We start from the raw sequence: 20,629 nt of genomic DNA, 5'->3' as shown, positions 1-20,629 counted from the left end.
TGAGGACGGTATTACAATTTATCTACCTGCCACGAAACTGCCATGCTGGCCATCCGTTGCCCTCCTTCCTATTCCTTTTCACGGGGCCTCTGTTTAACGGTCGCTTCTAGTTCTTCACGTCGTTAATCTATCGAGCCAGTCTAAGGAAATAACTCTTCTTTCTGCGCAGGCGCACGTTTTAGACGTTTGAAGCCGGACTCCGCCTTTTGTATTGTTTGGGCAAAGTGGCTTTCCTTATCCCGCTGACGTCGACTCTTTGAGTCGCTGCGATTCCGGCTGGGCGATATGGCTGCCCAGAAGATCAACGAGGGCTTGGAGCACATCGCTAAAGCAGAGAAATAGTGAGCGGGGCGGCAGGGAAGGGCGGGGAGGGGAGAAAGGCGCTTTAGGAGACAGGCGGTGCCCCGCTGCAGCCGGGCGGGGCGACGAGGGGCGCTTCCGCCTGCTTCTGGCCACGACCATTTCCAGGGGGCTCCCAAAGAGGGTCGTGAGATGGCTTGTCTGACAGAAGGTCTTGCTGGGCCAAAATTCACAGCCTGGGAAGGGGAGGGGGTGGTATCATGAGATGCGTTTGTGACCGAGTAGGTTCTCCTAGCAGTGCAGGCTGGTATTACGGATTTTGTCGCAAGGTCCCCTTCCCACTTTAGAAGAGAAGCAAACGGCTTCTTGCTTGGCACCTCTGATCTTATTTAAACAGTGCAGTATTTGTTTTACATTTATTAAGCAGACTGCTCAGTGGTTCCACTGTCTTTCATGGGCTGCTTGTCTCATGAGTTTGACGCTCTGTGGCGGAGGTTTGATTATGCGCTTTCAAGTTGGTGTTGATTCTTAGGGACCACATAGAGGGATTTTATCCATGGTGGTCTGTCCTTAACCTGATCTTTCAGGTCTTCCGACAGTGCACTCATTGCCACTGAAACAGTACATCCACCTTGCTGCTGGTCGTCCTCTTCTTTTTAATTCCACCTTTCCCAGCATCAGAGCCTTCCCCAGAGAGCTGGGTCTTTGCATAATGTGTCAAAAATATACTTTCTGTAGTTGAGTAGCATTTACTCCATATTACAGCTGCGTCCTCCTCCTCCTTTTCTTTAAAGACGTTTGCTGCCTGAACAGTAATATTAGTGCTTCATCTGGCCCTGGCCTTCCATGGCTGAGATCCTTTAAATTATGACAGACAGACAGGTTGAAATGAGAAGCAGATGCTATGCCACAGCTGAACACAAGTGATAAAGCATGGCCTCTGAAAGACAGCATATGATCAGACTTGGCTATTTTTTTGGTAGCTTGTGCATCAAAAAGGTGAACTATAGCATCTGATATTGGGACCGGGTTTCTGCCCTAATAAACTGAAATTAGGCAGTCATTGAATGTAAAAAAACCAACCAATGGTATGAAAGTTGTTTCCTTCATCCCTTCCTTCATTGTAAACAGTATTACTAATTGCTTCACATTTTGATTTTCAGCCTGAAAACTGGATTATTAAAATGGAAACCAGACTATGATAGTGCAGCTACAGAATATTCAAAGGCAGGTATGTCTTGTAAAATAAGGGGGTTGTTTTTGTAATCTTAAGTGTATTTAATTCCTTTTGCAGAACAATGGCTAATTAAGCTCTGGGCATAGGGCTTGGTGTCCAAAATAACTTCACATTTCAAAAGCAAATCTGACATAAAATTTAATTAAGTTTGAAAACCATTTTTGGGGTTATAACTCCATCTCTAGGCTTGTACCATATCCAAAATTTGGATTTCTCTTAACAAAGTCTTCAGTTGCTTGGATATAAATTACTGTAATTCTTAATCTCATTTTATATTTATACTGTACTGATTATTGCTCTTGATATTCATATATTACTTGGTTCTTAACAATGATTTTTTCTTTTCCTTTTCTAAAAAATGCTTAATAAAAAAGGTAAAAATTAAATGTGTTTCATAGTTGGTGTGGTATATACAGTGACAATGATTTTCCTTAACCCGTTTTTATGAATGTAATTTATTACTGAACCCTAATTCAAGCATATATCATTTTTATTCCACGCATGGGCTGTTGATAAAAATAGTAAGCTCTGGTTTAGTAACAAATTCCATTAGTTTTAGAGAAGAACCTTGTATAGTTGGATTGCATTTACAAGGAATCCTTGTGCACTTTTGTAAGTAATTGCAGTGTGCTGCCCTTTGTGACTTTACAAAGCTTTATCTGTCTGTGTTATTATCTAGTAACTAAAGGTTTGAATGTTATTTAGTCTCCTGCTTACATCAAGTACATATCCTGTTGTATTTTGCATAACCATTTCTTTTTCATCTGGAATCAATTCCTAATGTTTTCACTAACGTTTGCTGTGCATAAGGATTATATTGAGAAGACCACATACACTTTTGATGTCCAAATTTACAGGAAGTTTTTGAAAAAAGGATAGGAAAGTATTATTGGCTTGGTTAGCTTCCCTGAGAACCTGTAGACCAGGAGTTATCAGCCCTTTTGGAACAATGGACACATTTGAAATTTTGGAAGCCTGTTAGGAACACTTGAAAAAATGGCTTTTAGTAGTAGATGTGGCTACTGAAAAATACTCACTTACCAAAAAACTCTGCAGGCCCTAGTTGACCATTATCTTTTTCAGAGTGAGTAGGCAAACTTTATTTAACTTTATTTATTTATTTACAACACTGGGCTATAGGAATCTATATATTTTATTTTCTGTGAATGTTTACGGGATAGAAGAAACCCTAAATTTATAAACTTAGGGCTTGCTTTGAAGGATGCACCAGTTAAAAAGATTAAAGCATTTATAAATACATTCAGACGGGGCGGCAAGCACAGAGGGACATACACGTGCCACATTGGGAGCCCCAAACGTTGGCTAAAGTGCAGGATAAAAACAGCTTTAAATCAATAAGTTATGTCTTTTTAAAAATTGCTAATGTTATTTCCAAAATGCAATAATGCTTCTTTTTTATTATTTTTTGCAGCTGTTGCTTTTAAAAATGCCAAACAATTTGAACAAGCAAAAGAAGCATATTATAAAGAAGCTCTATCCCATGAAAATAATAAAGCGTATCTTTTAATCATTTGTTGTTTCTACCTTAAGTGATCGGAAATCAGGTTCGGCTTATACTAATTCATATCTATTCCAAACTTATAATTGTATTTTGTCATGTCTAAGGGTGATTTAACAGAAAATTAATAGAAGAATACTCCCTGCATTAGGAAAATGTTATTGTGCCCATGTAGAGCCCATTATGTTAAATTGCCAATTTTTGTGGCAATTTAATTATATAATTATATAACAAACTCTGCTCAGTTTTTTTTTCTTACTGATCCATAGGATATGCCTGCTGATCAACCTTGTGATGTTTCCAGACCTCCCAGTTACCCATTAATCCATATTCATTGAGACTTTTATTTAAATGAGCAAAATAGTTTTTAGTACCAGACTAACATTAGAATAGCAAATACGTTTCTTTTATATCAGGTTTATGAGGAAGATTTCAGATAATTCCTTTATTGGCTTCATTGCTTATAGCCACTCATGCAAGACCTTCTTAAAACATGAGTATTCCTAGTAGGATTTTGGAATCTTTTAAGAAGATCCTACATATTCCAAAAACTTGTCTAGTAATGATAGGAAAATTCTCCCTTCACCTGCAGTCTTTCTAGTTGCAAATATGTTCTGGAATGTTGAGATGTCCTCAAGAATAAATCTGAGGAACTTGGAATATTATGGAAGAAAGGGGAAAAAGAGAAAATAAATTGCATAGTGTGAAGTCCCCTTGTACAAATTTGGTTATGACCCAAACGTTTTGAAATCTCTGAGTTTAGAAAATCATAATCATAATGTTGAAAACTAAAGTACTCAAGAAAAAATTTAGGCTGACTCTGAAGCAGACACGGGGGCTTACCAATACATTTTCTGCTGTTTGAGTTCATCAGATTTTTTTTCTCTTCATCAGGCATCTGTTTTAAAGAGAATGTTTAATTGATGTATGCTTATGAATTTTTGAAACTCCAGAACAGCTGGAATTAATCCAGAAAGAAAGAAAGCAAGATAGATAAATAGATAGAAAGCAAGAAAGCAAGATAGATAAATAGAAAGAAAGAAAGAAAGAAAGAAAGAAAGAAAGAAAAAGAAAGAAAGAAAGAAAGAAAGAAAGAAAGAAAGAAAGAAAGAAAGAAAGAAAGAAAGAAAGAAAGAAAGATCTTTCTGGATTAAGTCCGGCTGTTCTGGAGTTTCAAAATATATATATATAGTGTGTGTGTATATATATGTATCCTTGACTTAAAATAACATAAATCCAGTTTCTTTCATGCTGCAAAGTAAGTATGAATGATATTTGTCAAAGTTCATAATATAATGTATATCCTTAACTTGAAATAACATAACTCAGTTTCTTCCATGCTGCAAAGTATGTATGAATTATATTTGTCAAATTTCATAATATATGTGAAATACAACAAATGGGGATATATAATATAATAATAATAATAATAGGAAGGATTCAACTTGAGTGTAACAGATAAAAGCTTTTAATACTTATGTTGTTATTTCTGATAACCCTTACTGGACTTTCAGTGAGTAAATGGAGAGATGAGGTTTTAGAGATGGGCTTATAGAGAACAAGGTGGGGTATGGAATGAAGAGGTGTTTGGTGGTATTTTAAAAGAGTGATAAATAGTTAATGTTGATTATACTTGCTGGGGATGAAGGGGGAGGCTTCTTTTTCTGTCCTTTTCTCCCCCCCTTTTTATTTTTTATTTTTCTTCACTTTTTTGATTTTTAAATTTTTAAAAATGTATTTCTGTATTATGTAGTTGTATTAGTTTTATCTGTATAATACAACCTTTAATAAAATTATTGGGGGAAAAAAAGAGAAACCAGTTCATGTAGCCAGACCCAGCTGAACGCGTAGGCAAAAGGCTGGAGGTCTCAGATCTCCTTTCCCAGAAGCCCTCCGGGTTTACGGACCTTCACCCTGCTCTCCTGCATTAGTGTAGCTGCTGGCCTTTACTGTTGCCAGCCCCTGTCCCATATTTGGTACTGTCACTCCAAATATTGATTTGATTTGGATTTCTCTTCTGTTCGCTCACTTTGCATTTTGTAAATTGATAAACATATACAATTACAATATATATTTTTGAAAGCATTCTTACTTTACAGCATTTTTTCACACCTGCCTAAAGCTTTTGCACAGTACTGTAGTTAGCAACATACAGAACAAAGAAATCAAAGAATCCTAGTTCTGCAAAAAGAGAAGACTTTTTCTGCTTCAATTTACCTGACAATTCCTTTTCCCTGGAAAGACCACTTTAATCAGAAACTGGAGAAGCGTGCTCCCAGCTCACTCCCTTTCCTTCCCCAGTAGAAACCCTTCTTTGTTCCCTTCTCTAGATTTAAAACAAGTGGTTTTTTTCTCCAACAGTGTGGGGGTTGGGGGATCTGATTGTGCCTAAATGCTGAAGGACATCTCACTTCTGCATGACAAAAGATCTCTCCCCCTTGTGAAGATGTGCATTCAGAGCCTGCACCTGTTTGAGAATATGGAGGTTTGCAAACCTACACATTCATTATGGTTCTCCTATTGTATTAAAGAAATGTATTAAAATTGGGATTAAATGTGGTCTTAAATTTACAGTGGTATTTAGAAGCTTCCCAGCAGCCAATCTAGGCAAATCTTTGCTCTGAGACATTCTATTCCTGAGCTAGCACCTTCTGTATCCTCCTCTCAAGCATACGTAACTTGTGTAAAGCCTAGCTTGCTGAAATTTAATTTAGCTGTTTAACCTAGGCTTTACTTGGCCTTCCCAGCTGGAGCCAATACTGAGCATGAACTGAAAATTAAAAGAATTTGTTGTTGTCTGTCAGATCGCTAGGTATAGATCTGAAGTCTTAAGTACGTACCTTACATTAATATGTTCTTTCTGCCTGTGAAAAATTCACTGTATTGTATAAAAGGACTATAACAGCACAAGGTAGTGAATCTGGCTACTATCTTGACGTTGCTATTGACAAAATGTACAACACATTTTAAGTGCGGTTACTTTTGCCTCTATATAACCTATCTATTTCTTGTAATACATATATATTATTCTGCATGGTCAGGGTTAGGGTAGGTCTGTCCTACTCATGATAGACAAGAGAAGAACAAATATACATAGGAGCTTCATATTAAAAGGGGGCTCATTTCCCCTGGGCAGAGATGAGTTTCTAGTCTATATCTTCAGGGCAGAAATTTGTGTGATTTTTCTCTAAACAGGTTGTACGTGAAGCCACTGGGAGAGGTCATCTGTCAGTTTGGGGTGAGGTGTCATGGTAATTGACATCCTGCTATACAGCACCACCCCAGACTGGAGGCTCTTGTACACCATCCTGAAGTGGTCAGATGGGGTGCTTTATAAATATTTTTAGATATATAAATATCTAAAACCAAGTATTGTGCAATTTATTGTTCTGCTGCATGTTACAATATATGAAAAAAATGCCAAGATTCATGGCAGAGTTAATTGTTTTTGCTAATAAAGTGTCCTATATTTACATGAGATGTTCACTTAATTTGCTCAGTTATACTCTTAATGTCTCTTTTCAGGGCTTATGAACAAGCGGGTATGATGTTAAAGGTATGACAGTTTTGTTATGATGACGTTCAGTTAAAATTAAATATTAGAATGATGTGTGCAATATTCAACTTGCAGTTGATAGACCTATCTGGGGATCCTTGAATCATAGTTCTATGTAGACTTACAAACTTCTCTTTTGTATTGAATTTGCACTTTCTGTATAGAATTGTTAACTGTCACATTTTTCTGGAATGCATCCTGAGCAGGTATTTGGGACCTTCCTCCCTCCCTCCCCCTCCCCTGCTGCATTGCACAGATATGCTTCAGGTGTTTTCCAGTCCCTTAGAGTGTATTTGAAGGAAGGGAGATCTGTTCAACCAGCAGTGTTTTTCATTGGAAAATGGCCTGCTTGATTTCATCTTCTATTTCATTTCTTCACATTAAACCAGATCCATATATTAGTAAAGCCAAAATGTTTTTGTTTAAACAATTGGCTTATATTAATCTAGTTTTTTAGAAAAAGAATTCATAACTTTAGCTTTGGCATGCATTGTAGATAATGTTAATGCTAAGGTGGGCAGTCAAATGACACCTCGAATTACAGGTAAGTATGGCCTGGGAGAACAAAACGAAGCAGGACATAGGCTGATAGAATTTTGCCAAGACAATTCACTCTGCATAACAAACACTCTCTTCCAACAACCTAAGAGACGGCTTTACACATGGACTTCACCAGATGGACAACACCGAAATCAGATTGATTACATCCTTTGCAGCCAAAGGTGGCGGACATCTGTACAGTCGGTAAAAACTAGGCCTGGAGCTGACTGTAGTTCAGACCATGAACTTCTTCTTGCACAATTTAGGATCAGACTAAAGAGATTAGGGAAGACCCACAGATCAGCTAGATATGAGCTCACGAATATTCCTCAGGAATATGCAGTGGAGGTGAAGAATAGATTTAAGGGACTGGACTTAGTAGATAGGGTCCCGGAAGAACTCTGGACAGAAGTTGGCAGCATTGTTCAGGAGGCGGCAACAAAATACATCCCAAAGAAAGAGAAAACCAAGAAGGCAAAATGGCTGTCTGCTGAGACACTAGAAGTAGCCCAAGAAAGAAGGAAAGCAAAAGGCAACAGCGATAGGGGGAGATATGCCCAATTAAATGCAAAATTCCAGAGGTTAGCCAGAAGAGATAAGGAATTATTTTTAAACAAGCAATGCGCGGAAGTGGAAGAAGACAATAGAATAGGAAGGACAAGAGACCTCTTCCAGAAAATTAGAAACATTGGAGGTAAATTCCAGGCCAAAATGGGTATGATCAAAAACAAAGATGGCAAGGACCTAACAGAAGAAGAAGAGATCAAGAAAAGGTGGCAAGAATATACAGAAGACCTGTATAGGAAGGATAACAATATCGGGGATAGCTTTGACGGTGTGGTCAGTGAGCTAGAGCCAGACATCCTGAAGAGTGAGGTTGAGTGGGCCTTAAGAAGCATTGCTAATAACAAGGCAGCAGGAGAAGACGGCATCCCAGCTGAACTGTTCAAAATCTTGCAAGATGATGCTGTCAAGGTAATGCATGCTATATGCCAGCAAATTTGGAAAACACAAGAATGGCCATCAGATTGGAAAAAATCAACTTATATCCCCATACCAAAAAAGGGAAACACTAAAGAATGTTCAAACTATCGAACAGTGGCACTCATTTCACATGCCAGTAAGGTAATGCTCAAGATCCTGCAAGGTAGACTTCAGCAGTTCATGGAGCGAGAATTGCCAGATGTACAGGCTGGGTTTAGAAAAGGCAGAGGAACTAGAGACCAAATTGCCAATATCCGCTGGATAATGGAAAAAGCCAGGGAGTTTCAGAAAAACATCTATTTCTGTTTTATTGACTATTCTAAAGCCTTTGACTGTGTGGACCATAACAAATTGTGGCAAGTTCTTAGTGGTATGGGGATACCAAGTCATCTTGTATGCCTCCTGAAGAATCTGTATAACGACCAAGTAGCAACAGTAAGAACAGACCACGGAACAACGGACTGGTTTAAGATTGGGAAAGGAGTACGGCAGGGCTGTATACTCTCACCCTACCTATTCAACTTGTATGCAGAACACATCATGCGACAAGCTGGTCTTGAGGAATCCAAGGCTGGAGTTAAAATCTCTGGAAGAAACATTAACAATCTCAGATATGCAGATGATACCACTTTGATGGCTGAAAGTGAAGAGGAACTGAGGAGCCTTATGATGAAGGTGAAAGAAGAAAGTGCAAAAGCTGGCTTGCAGCTAAACCTCAAAAAAACCAAGATTATGGCAACCAGCTTGATTGATAACTGGCAAATAGAGGGAGAAAATGTAGAAGCAGTGAAAGACTTTGTATTCCTAGGTACAAAGATTACTGCAGATGCTGACTGCAGTCAGGAAATCAGAAGACGCTTAATCCTTGGGAGAAGAGCAATGACAAATCTCGATAAAATAGTTAAGAGCAGAGACATCACACTGACAACAAAGGCCCGCATAGTTAAAGCAATGGTGTTCCCTGTAGTAACATATGGCTGCGAGAGCTGGACCATAAGGAAGGCTGAGCGAAGGAAGATCGATGCTTTTGAACTGTGGTGTTGGAGGAAAATTCTGAGAGTGCCTTGGACTGCAAGAAGATCCAACCAGTCCATCCTCCAGGAAATAAAGCCAGACTGCTCACTTGAGGGAATGATATTAAAGGCAAAACTGAAATACTTTGGCCACATAATGAGAAGACAGGACACCCTGGAGAAGATGCTGATGCTAGGGAGAGTGGAAGGCAAAAGGAAGAGGGGCCGACCAAGGGCAAGATGGATGGATGATATTCTAGAGGTGACGGACTCGTCCCTGGGGGAGCTGGGGATGTTGACGACCGACAGGAAGCTCTGGCGTGGGCTGGTCCATGAAGTCACGAAGAGTCGGAAGCGACTAAACGAATAAACAACAAATTTCATTTCTTCACATTAAACCAGATCCATATATTAGTAAAGCCAAAATGTTTTTGTTTAAACAATTGGCTTATATTAATCTAGTTTTTTAGAAAAAGAATTCATAACTTTAGCTTTGGCATGCATTGTAGATAATGTATACTTGAAAAAAGTTATTATTGTAAAACGATGGGAATTTTTCCAGAACAATTCTTTGCTATGGCAAAAGAAAGAACAGTTTTCCACTTTTATAGCTCACTCACATATGCATCACTTGATATCCATGATATTTGGAAAATCTTCACAGATCAATCACAGATAAAATTTTCTTAGCCTTTCAAAGCAGTTTTCAACCTAATTGGAATATTGTGTTTTATTTATTTATTTATTTATCTTGTACATTATAGAGATATTTATAGACACACACAAACACACACTATATATACTCTGTGTGTGTGTGTGTGTGTGTGTGTGTGTGTGTGTGTGTGTGTGTGTGTGTGTATTATAGAGACATCATAGAGAGCCAGTTTGGTCTAGTGGTTAAGGCAACGGGCTAGAAACCAGGAGACTGAGAGTTGTAGTCCCACCTTAGGCACGAAACCTGGCTGGGTGACCTTGGGCCAGTCACTCCCTCTGAGCCCAACTCACCTCACAGAGTGGTTGTTGTGGGGAAAATAGGGGGAGGAAGGAGTATTAGGTATGTTCACCACTTTGAGTTATTTATAAAAATAATAAAGGTGGGATAGAAATTAAATAAATAAATAAATTATCTTTATACTGTCCCAATTAATTGCCTCTGGGCAGTTAACAATCCAGTATAAAAGACCCAATGTAATAAAATGTAACAATTTTGTTTTTCTTCAGGAGATAAATCAAATGGTGTAAAAGCATGTATAAAGCTGTTCTTTACAGACGGGGCATTTTGGGGATCTCATGCAGTAATTTTTTAGTCCTGTGACTCTTTCCATCTATCAGAAATTGCTCACTAGTTCTCAGAGAGATTTAGCAAAACATGTGATGATTTAAGATGGAAATAACATCTTTAATTAGATTAAAAGGTTGATAGTATTTTATTTTATACTTCCTGACAAATCTGGCTCTTTTTCTTTCATCTTCAGGAGATGCAGAAACATCATGATGCAGTGGAACTGATTCAGAAAGCCAGCATGATGTACCTGGAGAATGGAACACCTGACACAGCAGCTATCGCACTCGATCGGGCTGGGAAGTAAATCTGAAATCTCAAGCTCTTGGTTTCTTGTATAGAAAAGACGATGGGTTTCTCTAGTTCTTTGAATAACTGAGTAATGATGTTGAATCTTTTATTTTAGGGTAATAGAAAATATAAATCCAGATAAAGCTATACAGCTATATCAGCAGACAGCTTCAGTATTTGAAGTAAGTTCTCTGAAATGATAAAGTAAAATACCTTTTAACTAAGAATGCAGAGAGTAATAGTTCCACTGTTGCTACTCCAAATTTAACTGTTTGGCAAAAGGTGAATGTTAAGAGATGGGTTGTTTTCAAAGCATAAATATGTTCCTGTTTTCTTGCCTGTTACTGCCACAGCTTGGCGGACTAGCTGATACAGTGGAAGCCATCTTTGTATGACTTTCATTGTATGAGCAATACACACACACACCACTTGTATGATTCCATTTGAAAATGCCATTTGCTTTGTATGGTGCAAGTAAGCTACAGGGATGAATGGCGAAACCTAAACTGGCTAGGTCAATGGAACCAAATCTGGCCCATAAGCTACAGCATCTGCCTCCATCTTATCAACAGATTTCTCAATAGTTTTCTGAAAAAGCAATATCTGGCTTAGTTACAATTTAACACTACACTGTCTTCTAACCACATTGCATTAAACTATCCCTTGTAAACAAGCAAGCCTCAATTTCACATGGTTCCCCATTGACTTTTTCGCAACTAAGAAGATGTGAGGACTTTTTTTTGTTTTTTTGTAACTGTCTACCTTCATGATTCCTTTACACTGACAAATGATGGTTGACTCTGATAATGGTGTCTCTGAGAATTGTTTAAAAGAAGCCATTTGGAGAAACTGAAAACAAATTTATATATATAGGACAGGGAAGTGTGGAGCATACATAGGGCCACACATAAGCATGATGTGACCAGAGGCTGGGTTGTTTAGTTCATAAAATTGTATTTAAGTAATAACCTAATCAAACTTTATTTAATTCAAGAGAGATGCATTTGAGGAATGGCATATATTTCAGTCTGCGATAGCTCTAGTAATTCAGAAAAATCTGCATTAAAAGCAACCAATTAACCTTTGCTTATCCTTTTGGTTTTTTTCTTACTCAGAATGAAGAACGTTTACGGCAAGCAGTTGAAATGTATGGAAAGGCTTCAAGGCTTTTAGTCAGAGGCCGTAGGTGTGCATCATAACTAGTTTTTTGTTTTCAAAATCTTCATAAAAGTAGTTCTACCTTATTTGACTTGTTCACTGTAATAATGTAAATATTATTGGGTTATTACATGTTATTGAAATATCAACTATTTCACTGTGCAGCATAATTCATGTTTCAACAATATTCTTTTTAAAAAATAGTTCAACCAATGAGTCTGATTTTGAGGAGAAGACCCTTTGCTTTTGGTCCTTCATTGGGGCCACCATGACTACAAAAATTAATTTTTATTCATTAAAAACTCTTTTACTGTGTGAGGGTTCACACACACACACACACACACACACACACACATGTAAATATATAGGCACTCTTAATATAGAAGTCATCCATGTGTGCATATCTGTATAAATAAGGCCTGAATATTCATTTCTGCAGGAATTTGTACTGATAACTTCAGCTGCAGTTTTAATGTGGGCTTGAGGTAGCTTCACACAAGAAGCATATCCTTGTTTTTTCCCCTGAAATAGGACATTTTATTTGGGAAATTGGGTAATCTTTACCTTCTGATTCCTGCTGATTTAAATAAACCTTTCTTGCTCATTTTTGTTTTGCAGACTAGATGAGGCTGCAGCATCTCTTCAAAAGGAAAAGAGTATTTATAAAGATATAGAAAACTATCCAACATGTTACAAAGTATAAAGCTACGCATTTCTTGTGTTTTTGCAGGGAAGGGTGGATTGTGCATTATCTTTTGAATTATTTTAGCTTGGGGGTTCACTTCTAATTACACACCATTATTTGGATTCCTTTCTGCTGATTTGAAAAGAGTTGCACGCAGAGGCCATTATAAATCTAGATCTTCATGTATTCATTTATTTAGAGTAATCTTGAACTAGGATGAACTTTCTGCAACTGTGCTGAAAAGATTGTGATGTCACTTTTTCATAATACCATGTTTTTGGCATTCCTCAGTCATGATTGGGCTTGAGTTGCTATGAGATATTTTAGTTTCCTAGATCTCATGGACATTGTGTTGTCTGAGCTTTTGAAATTAGCTGTACTCCTGTTGTAATAACTGAAAACAGAAAATCTGTATGCATAATTTACTAATTCAAAATGACCCTAAAATGTTTTGGTTACGATTAATATCAGTAAGGGCTTAGATCAGGACACATTCTTTCCAGTGCGACTGCAGCCTGAGGGTAAAAAATGATATTCTGTCTATTTTCATGATAAGCAAACTGCTCAATTTATGTCACTATGAAAACTACATGGGATCATTAATACCACATAGGTTTACAAATCCCCCTAAAAACATGCATTTTCAAAACACCTTTTTCTACTCTCAGTCTTTCTTGTGTTCCAGTAAAACTGGATTTCTCACTGTGGTTACATGAAAAGTTCATATTTAGTAATTCTACTTTTGGGGATTGTTTTGACCTCAGTTTTAATCTCAGTTGTGTGCCATATGAAAATAGTACTTCTATTTGCATTTAGTGAAAGATGTTCATTAAGTGCATCAAATTATGTTGTGGTTTCATTCATAAACACTTTCCACAACTGTTGTGATCAGTAGATGCAAAACTCCTGCCCTTTATTTGGCACAGTTTTAATGGAGAACTGACAGAACAACCTAACAGTCGAAGTACATCATATATTTACATTCTTCTATAATGACCACAGTCTTGGATCTATTTTTCTAAAGAGTTGATTATCCTTAAGCCAATAAAGTGACTCTGTCAAGACCACTGCAATCCTTTTAAAAATATCTCTGTCCTTAGAAAACAGTGCCCTTGTTCTGCTACTACACTATGTCCCATTCCTTCAATTGAAATAATATATTTTTATTGGTATAAGTTGGTTAAGGTATGAAAAATACTGCTTTTCTTTATAAATAGTCATTTTTATTCTTTTTTAGAGAACTATTGCCCAGGTCTTAGTACATCTTCATAGAAATGACTATGTTGCTGCAGAAAAATGTGTCAGGGAGAGCTATAGGTAAGTCACTTAACTGACTGTTTGAGTTTTAATTTAAAAACGATTGTGTTCCAGTTTGGGTCTGTTGTACATTTGCCATTTTCATCTCATTAAGATGTGATAATTATAGGGTTTTCCTATATATTGCCATTTTGAGAAATACCCTGTTGTTCCTGAAGGACTGATTGTAAACTAATATTATTTATTACTAAGCTAGGCATCTCTCTAATTTATTAACATCATTAAACTGTACAATTATATGATTTATTAAAATGTATTTTTTTGAAGTGCTTAGGAAGCCAGCTAGCTATTAAACTGTCAGGGCAGCGTAAAGTAATTATGCTACAACAGTATCATAACAAACTGTATCAGAATTGTTGCATGGAATAATTAACACGGTGGTAAAATCCAGCAGAGAAGGTAGGATTGGTGCTACAAGTAATGGGCAATTTGTGCTAGAAGGCCCGTTATGCAGAAGAACAGTGCAGTACAATGAAGTACACCTTAAAGAAAGCATTTCACAGTGGAAAGGCATTCTGATCATCACCCAGAATATGTCAGGTGATGGGGAGGGGAGACCCCAAAGAAAACTCTTCATATTAAATGTAATCTCTAAGCCAGTGTTTCCCACCCTTGGCAACTTTAAGACGTGTGGACTTCAACTCCCAGAATTCCCCAGCCAGCAAGGCTGGCTGGGGAATTCTGGGAGTTGAAGTCCACACGTCTTAAAGTTGCCAAGGTTGAGAAACACTGCTCTAAGCAGTTCATGTGACGGAAGATGATCTCGATTCTGTGTCCCTGCTTTCCTTATTTGTATATGAGTTTTTGTGTGAAAGGTGAAAGGTCCCCTGTGCAAGCACTGAGGCATGTCTGACCCTTTGGGGCGGGGGGATGTTGCTTTTGTGACGTTTTCTTGGCAGACTGTAGCAGGGTGGTTTGCCATTGCCTTCCCCAGTCGTCACCTTCCCCAGCAAGCTGGGTACTCATTTTACCGACCTCAGAAGGATGGAAGGCTGAGTCGACCTGAGCCGGCTACCCGAGAATCCAGCTGCCTCTGGGATCAAACCTGGGTCGTGGGGGAGAGTTTTGGTTGCAATACTGTTGCCTACCACTCTGCGCCACACGAGGCTATATATGAGTTTTTAAATAACCTTAAATAAATACTTCACTGCTTCAGCATACCAGGCTTCATGGAAAGCGAAGACTATGCAGCCCTGGAGCAGCTCCTGGAAGGGTATGATCAACAAGACCAGGACCAAGTATCAGATGTGTGCAATTCTCCACTCTTTAAGTATATGGACAATGATGTAAGTTGCTGCTTTTATTTACTGAACAAAGTACATGTGAACTAAGGTGACTTTCCATTGAAAAGTAAAAAAAATCATACAAATCAGTTGAATCACTGATAAACACAATGTGTGTTATTGATACATTACTATAACTGCCACTATTCAGTATTTAGGATTGAATATTTGTAAGTTACTGTATTCTACTTACTGTACATACTCTTGTGATATTATGATACCCAAGCTACTGCCACATCTGCAGTTCAAATGGATGTTATAGAGCAGGGTTTCTCAACCAGGGTTCCGTGGAACCCTAGGGTTCTGCGAGAGGTCACTAGGGGTTCCCTGGGAGATCATGATTTATTTAAAAAATTATTTCAAATTCGGGCAACTTCACATGAAAAAAGTATGTTTCATTCTTTCTTTTTAGTTTAAGAATGCTGTTTAATGCATATATACAGGCCTACACATGAAACAAAAAAAATAATTTTGTACCTTGTGGCCTATATTTGAGCCTGAATGTGCAGGGGTTCCCCGAGGCCTGGAAAATATTTCAAGGGTTCCTCCAGGGTCAAAAGGTTGAGAGGCTGGTATGGAGCATGTGGAACCAGTATTAGAAGAGGCCATTTATTGCCTTCAAGTCCGACTTCCTGCTCAGGGCAGGAATTGCAATGAAACCCTCCTGACAGACAACAATCTAGCCTCTGCTTGAACACATCTAGCAAAGGGTCGCCTTCTACTTCTTTTGGAAACTGATTCCACCATAGGACTTACCTTACTGCTTTGCGGTTCTGTTACTTTTTTCCTTAGTACTACCAGAAGAAGGGTTTGATTTTTTTTTCTTGTTTTCTTCTCAGTATACTTTGCTCTGATGCCTTATTCTGGATTTATAGTGTTTTGGGGGGGCTTTTTCCTGTCTGAAAAAGGATGAGTGCTGTGGGTGGTTTATTTGTTGCAGAGATGGGCCTTTCCTGAGCATATGTATAAGCATTTGCCTTCTTGGCTGCTCCATTTTATGCTTTTAGCGATAAATATTTTGTTATCATGTAACAATAAGATGCGTGTTAGCTTACAGTCTGTTTTCCTTAAGGTAGTCTGTTTGTACAGGCTGGCATTTAATCACTGTGTTCCACCGTTAGAAGTAAATTGATATTCTCCAGCTGTTTCTGTACTACATCTTCACAAGTCCTCACCATTAGTTAGAGCTTACTATAACAAGGCTATCTAGTGCTTTGATAAATAATTGGGATATGCTTTTAAAAGTGCAGGTATCTTATTATTTTTTACATTTGCCAGTATGCAAAGCTTGGCCTTTCGCTGACTGTCCCAGGAGGAGGTATAAAGAAGAAATCCCCAGTTACTCCACAGAGTAAAGGAGGTGGACCAGTTGTATCAACTTCTCATGGAAATGAGGAAGATGATGAATATGCAGGTGGATTGTGCTAATTCTAACTCTGTTCTCAAATACTATATAAGTTTTTGCCCAGTGAACAAATTCCAGAGGCAATTAAAATGGCATCATTGCAATCATGAAATTGGAAAGACAATAATATCAGCTTTGGGATATTTGTATAAAAAGCATGACTATGCACCTTGAAGTATTTCTGGATTACAATCATAAACCGTAGTTCTTTACAGTGTGTTGATTTTAAAGGAGTACTTGAGTACTGTAATCCCTTCAAAAAAGGGAGAGAATTTGGAAGGCAATGTTTATATTGGATTTTTCTCTCTAAATATCTGTAATTTGGGAATCTGTTTCATGCCTCAGTATCAACAATCCTGCTATTCGTACTATTTCTGTTTTTGAATAATATCATTAAATTATTTCGAAACACCTAAAACTATTATAGATTTCCTTTTACTTGTTTGAATATAATGTTTAATGAATTGTCTATATACACATCTATGATTTGAACAGGAATTCAGTGGAGTTTCTTTGCCAGGAAAGCACAGGTTAGAGACAGGAATGTGATAACCATTCCTGTGAAGATTTAAAATGTGTCGATTTGCAATGTGTGGATTTAATGCACAAATAATGTGAAATGATTTGTACTTGATGGACTTCGTAGATAAACCAAAAAAGAAATCCAGCTATAAAAGAGTATACTGTCTTCTATTTGGAATCCCAGTGGGCTAGAACTGTTTGACATTTGTATACTTTCTTGAATATTCTTCGTTATAGTGGAGCTCAGATTTTCAGCCTTTGCATAATGAGACTGCTGAAATGTCCAGTAAAATAACTTGAATTTTCATAGACATTTGTACATTATTTCCTGCTACCTGCCACTAAATTTGACAATTCTTCTATTTAAGGGAATTTAGGCAAATGAATCTACTTGAATGATTGTGGATAGCTGTAATAACTGTCCACAATAGCATATTATGTGAGAAAGGAAAGATAGCAGTCAGATGCTCCTCTGTGTTTGTTCAGAAAAAGCTGTAGGCTTTTAATTCCCTGCATCCAGGAATCATAGATTTCAAGAAGTAGAGCATAAGAATGTTGAACCTAGGGCCAAATTAAAGGCTTTGGTGTAATTCCAGACATAGAACTTGGAATGGTTGGCAGTGAAAATAATGTTTTAATTCTAGATTTAATTATGCTTTCAAAATTGGAATTTGTGACAGTGAATGTAGTTTAATACATTCAGTGTCTATCCTTGAATATTTGACCTACTGATCTATATTATAGCAGATTAAAAAGTAATGGATTTACTGTTTCCTTTGTGAAATGTAAATAATCTGTGTTTTCCAAATAATTAGTGCTTTGTTTTCCAAGGTATTGTACACACTTCTTTTAACTGGATCAAAAATGTAGCAAAGAAGAAAGTTTTGGAAGTAAATGCCAGCTTTTAGAGAGCAACATCACAACCGTTGGTTTGCATGAATATGCTGAAATGTAATCCAGTGTTACATAAAAGTAACTGTATTCGGAGTGACTTGTCTGTATATCCAGATACTGTATAAAATGATTTTTTGCAATGTGAACCTTGTACTTAATTGTAAATGTGCCCAGCTTATTAGTAAATGCAATAGAGTATGAAAGGTGTTACAAATCCCCTGCTGCTCTAGCCTAAGAAACTCTGTAGTTCACCCATACAAAATAAAAAAGATAAACTCTAATGGTTGATATGTGAACTTCATTATAATAGAGATCATAATATAGAAGCAATAATTGTCAGTCCTCAGAAAATGAGTGCTCAGGGGATTCCTGATTATGTAGATATTTATCTTGTAGCATCTTAATTGTACATAGGGGTCCAACCTCAGAATAATGGACAATAATTTCAGGTTGATCATGACAGTAATTCCATACATCCAGGGAATCATAGAGAGATCATTTTGAAGTTGTTTCTAGTTTATTACAGTACTTTTGAGAATAGTTTGGTATGTTTAATAGCTGAAAAGGACAATATATTTGGTGGAAGAAAGTAATGTCTCTCATTTGTACAGCAATCCAGCAATTCTCCTTAGCTTTACCTTTTTCTATGCTATTGCCACAAGATGGTGCTGTGACTTAGATCAAAATGGTGCTACTGTTCAGCCCTATTTTAGCCACTAAAAAGTAGTCTTGATATTTCTGGAATTTTCATACATTTAGGGCATATAGGTGTTTATGCCACACTTAGCAAATGGATTGCAGTAATGAGACCAGCAACATACACCCAACTGAGGGCCTTCTGCTGGCATCAACAGCAAAAGCTACAACCTTCTTTTGATACGAAAAAAAGCAACTAAATTATGGTAAATGGGTAGCAGAAAATGAGACAAGACTTCCTTTTGTACATTTAAGGGCAATCTAATTGCTGTTAAGTGAAGTCAGTAAGAGCCATAAAACTACAATTACAGTGTTCAACCATATTGATCGTTGATATGACTCGTACAAATGTCTCCATGTTCCGGGAATGTCACTTGGCTGTATAAATTCAGTAGTTTGCAAGGAACAGAAATAAGCAACACAATCACCTGATAATGTAAACATTTTACAGATAATATTTTATTTATTTAATCAATATATTAACTGCTTCAATCAATGAAACAAGTGTAAATGAACTACAAGGAACAGAAAGTAAAAGGAGAAATGCAGTAATACAAAGCAGCAGGTATGCCAGGCTGGAGACATTGCTGTAAAAAGAGTCACCAAGAAGTGAGGTTACAAATCAAATTGCTGCAGGCCCTGCTGGAAAGGCCTCTGCAGCTGTTCCAGAGGCCAGTATGGTCAGGCCCCTAGGGACTGCCTAAATAATGAATCAATGCATAAACAATATATGCATAAAGTAACAGGAACCCAAAACTACTACTAACTAAAAATGAATGCTAGTTTTGCTTTTCTTACAAACAGTTTCTTTCACAATGAAGTCAAAGGCCTGCTTGAAATCTACAAACAGGGTAAAAAGTGCTGATTTAGGTGGCTGAGTGTATTTTTCAATCAAATGGGGAAGTATTGGTCCTTGATCTAACAAAGGAGCCTGCCTGAAATCCTGCCTCATCCTCTGTTAGCAGGTTCTCTTCTTCTAGCCAGTCTAAACATTTCTGATAAAGGTGTCTAGCCTAGATCTTACTAATTATTCAAAGAAGACCCATGAAGAAGTAATTGACTGGGGCTTCTTTTCTCCCTTCTTCCAAAGAGAAATAATTATAGCTATGCCCCAGTCTCTAGAAATGGAGGTTATGTCATCAATGTAAGTAAAAGGTGAAATCAACATTGGAGACCAATCAGAGTGGGTTCGCATCAGTTCTGGGGGAATTCAGTCTAGATCTGGGGCTTTTCCAGTTTTAGTCAACTAATTAATCAACTAATCTAAATCTTCTGTCACTCATGCCCTGGTCACCTCCTGGATGGATTACTGTAATGCACATACATGAGGCTGCCCTTGAAGAGCATCTGGAAGTTACAGCTGGTGCAGAATGTGGCAGCACAGGCAGTTAAGTGCACTCCAAGATAAGCGCACATTACACCTCTGCCCCATGAGTTGCACTGGTTGCCAGTTTGCTTCCAGGTTCAATTCAAGGTGCTGGTTATGACATATAAAGCCCCGCATGGCATGGGGCCAGGTTATTTGAGGAACTACCTCTCACTGGTTAAATCTACCCATCTCATCAGATTTGACAGACAGGGAATGTTACGGTATTTGAGATAGACAGCTGTATTAATTGAAATAAATAAATAAATTTGTCTACTTCAGCAACTGAGACTGGAGACCAGTGCCTGCATCAAAATACTGCAAACTTATGCAATTTGGTTTGGGCATGGTGTATCCTGAAATACACAATTTCAAAAATGCTGAAGGAAGTGAATCTGTCTTTATGATATTTTAAAATATATACTTGATGTGCTAACATATCACAACTGTTTTCATGATCACGGTTGTATGATCATTCTTATAATCAAAAGCACATTCCTGAGCCTGGGAGAAAAGCACTAGGAAAGATAAACTTCCCAAGGGATATTTATGCATATGCATTGTAGCAATAATTTTCTGTG

At 37.6% G+C, this 20,629-nt stretch overlaps 1 protein-coding gene across 2 annotated transcripts; it reads left to right on the top strand.

Moving 5' to 3' along the window:
- Positions 1–219: 219 nt before the first annotated feature.
- Positions 220–18,267, top strand: NAPG (NSF attachment protein gamma). Of its 2 annotated transcripts, XM_063299099.1 has the most exons (13): positions 220–341; positions 1,464–1,531; positions 2,970–3,054; positions 4,297–4,314; positions 6,582–6,612; positions 10,625–10,734; positions 10,838–10,904; positions 11,838–11,908; positions 12,499–12,577; positions 13,803–13,882; positions 15,039–15,168; positions 16,444–16,579; positions 17,217–18,267. In XM_063299099.1, the coding sequence occupies exons 1-13, from the start codon at positions 286–288 to the stop codon at positions 17,282–17,284; spliced, it is 999 nt and encodes a 332-aa protein (XP_063155169.1). In that variant the 5' UTR covers positions 220–285; the 3' UTR covers positions 17,285–18,267. The 2 variants fall into 2 exon arrangements, with proteins under 2 accessions (XP_063155169.1, XP_063155170.1); XM_063299100.1 differs by having other exon boundaries at positions 16,444–18,267.
- Positions 18,268–20,629: the final 2,362 nt, after the last annotated feature.

This window comes from Candoia aspera, chromosome 3, assembly GCF_035149785.1.
Source record: "Candoia aspera isolate rCanAsp1 chromosome 3, rCanAsp1.hap2, whole genome shotgun sequence".
NCBI classification, from domain to species: Eukaryota; Metazoa; Chordata; class Lepidosauria; order Squamata; family Boidae; genus Candoia; species Candoia aspera.
The sequence above is the reverse complement of the archived record's forward strand: the minus strand, read 5'-3'. Positions and strand labels throughout refer to the sequence as shown.

Excerpts from the sequence above, each read along its gene's own strand:
- NAPG (XM_063299099.1), top strand. The coding sequence starts at position 286 with ATGGCTGCCCAGAAGATCAACGAGGGCTTGGAGCACATCGCTAAAGCA. Across the intron at positions 10,905-11,837 it reads AGACAGCTTCAGTATTTGAA|AATGAAGAACGTTTACGGCA; the intron begins GTAAGTTCTCTG and ends TTTCTTACTCAG. Across the intron at positions 11,909-12,498 it reads CTTTTAGTCAGAGGCCGTAG|ACTAGATGAGGCTGCAGCAT; the intron begins GTGTGCATCATA and ends TTTGTTTTGCAG.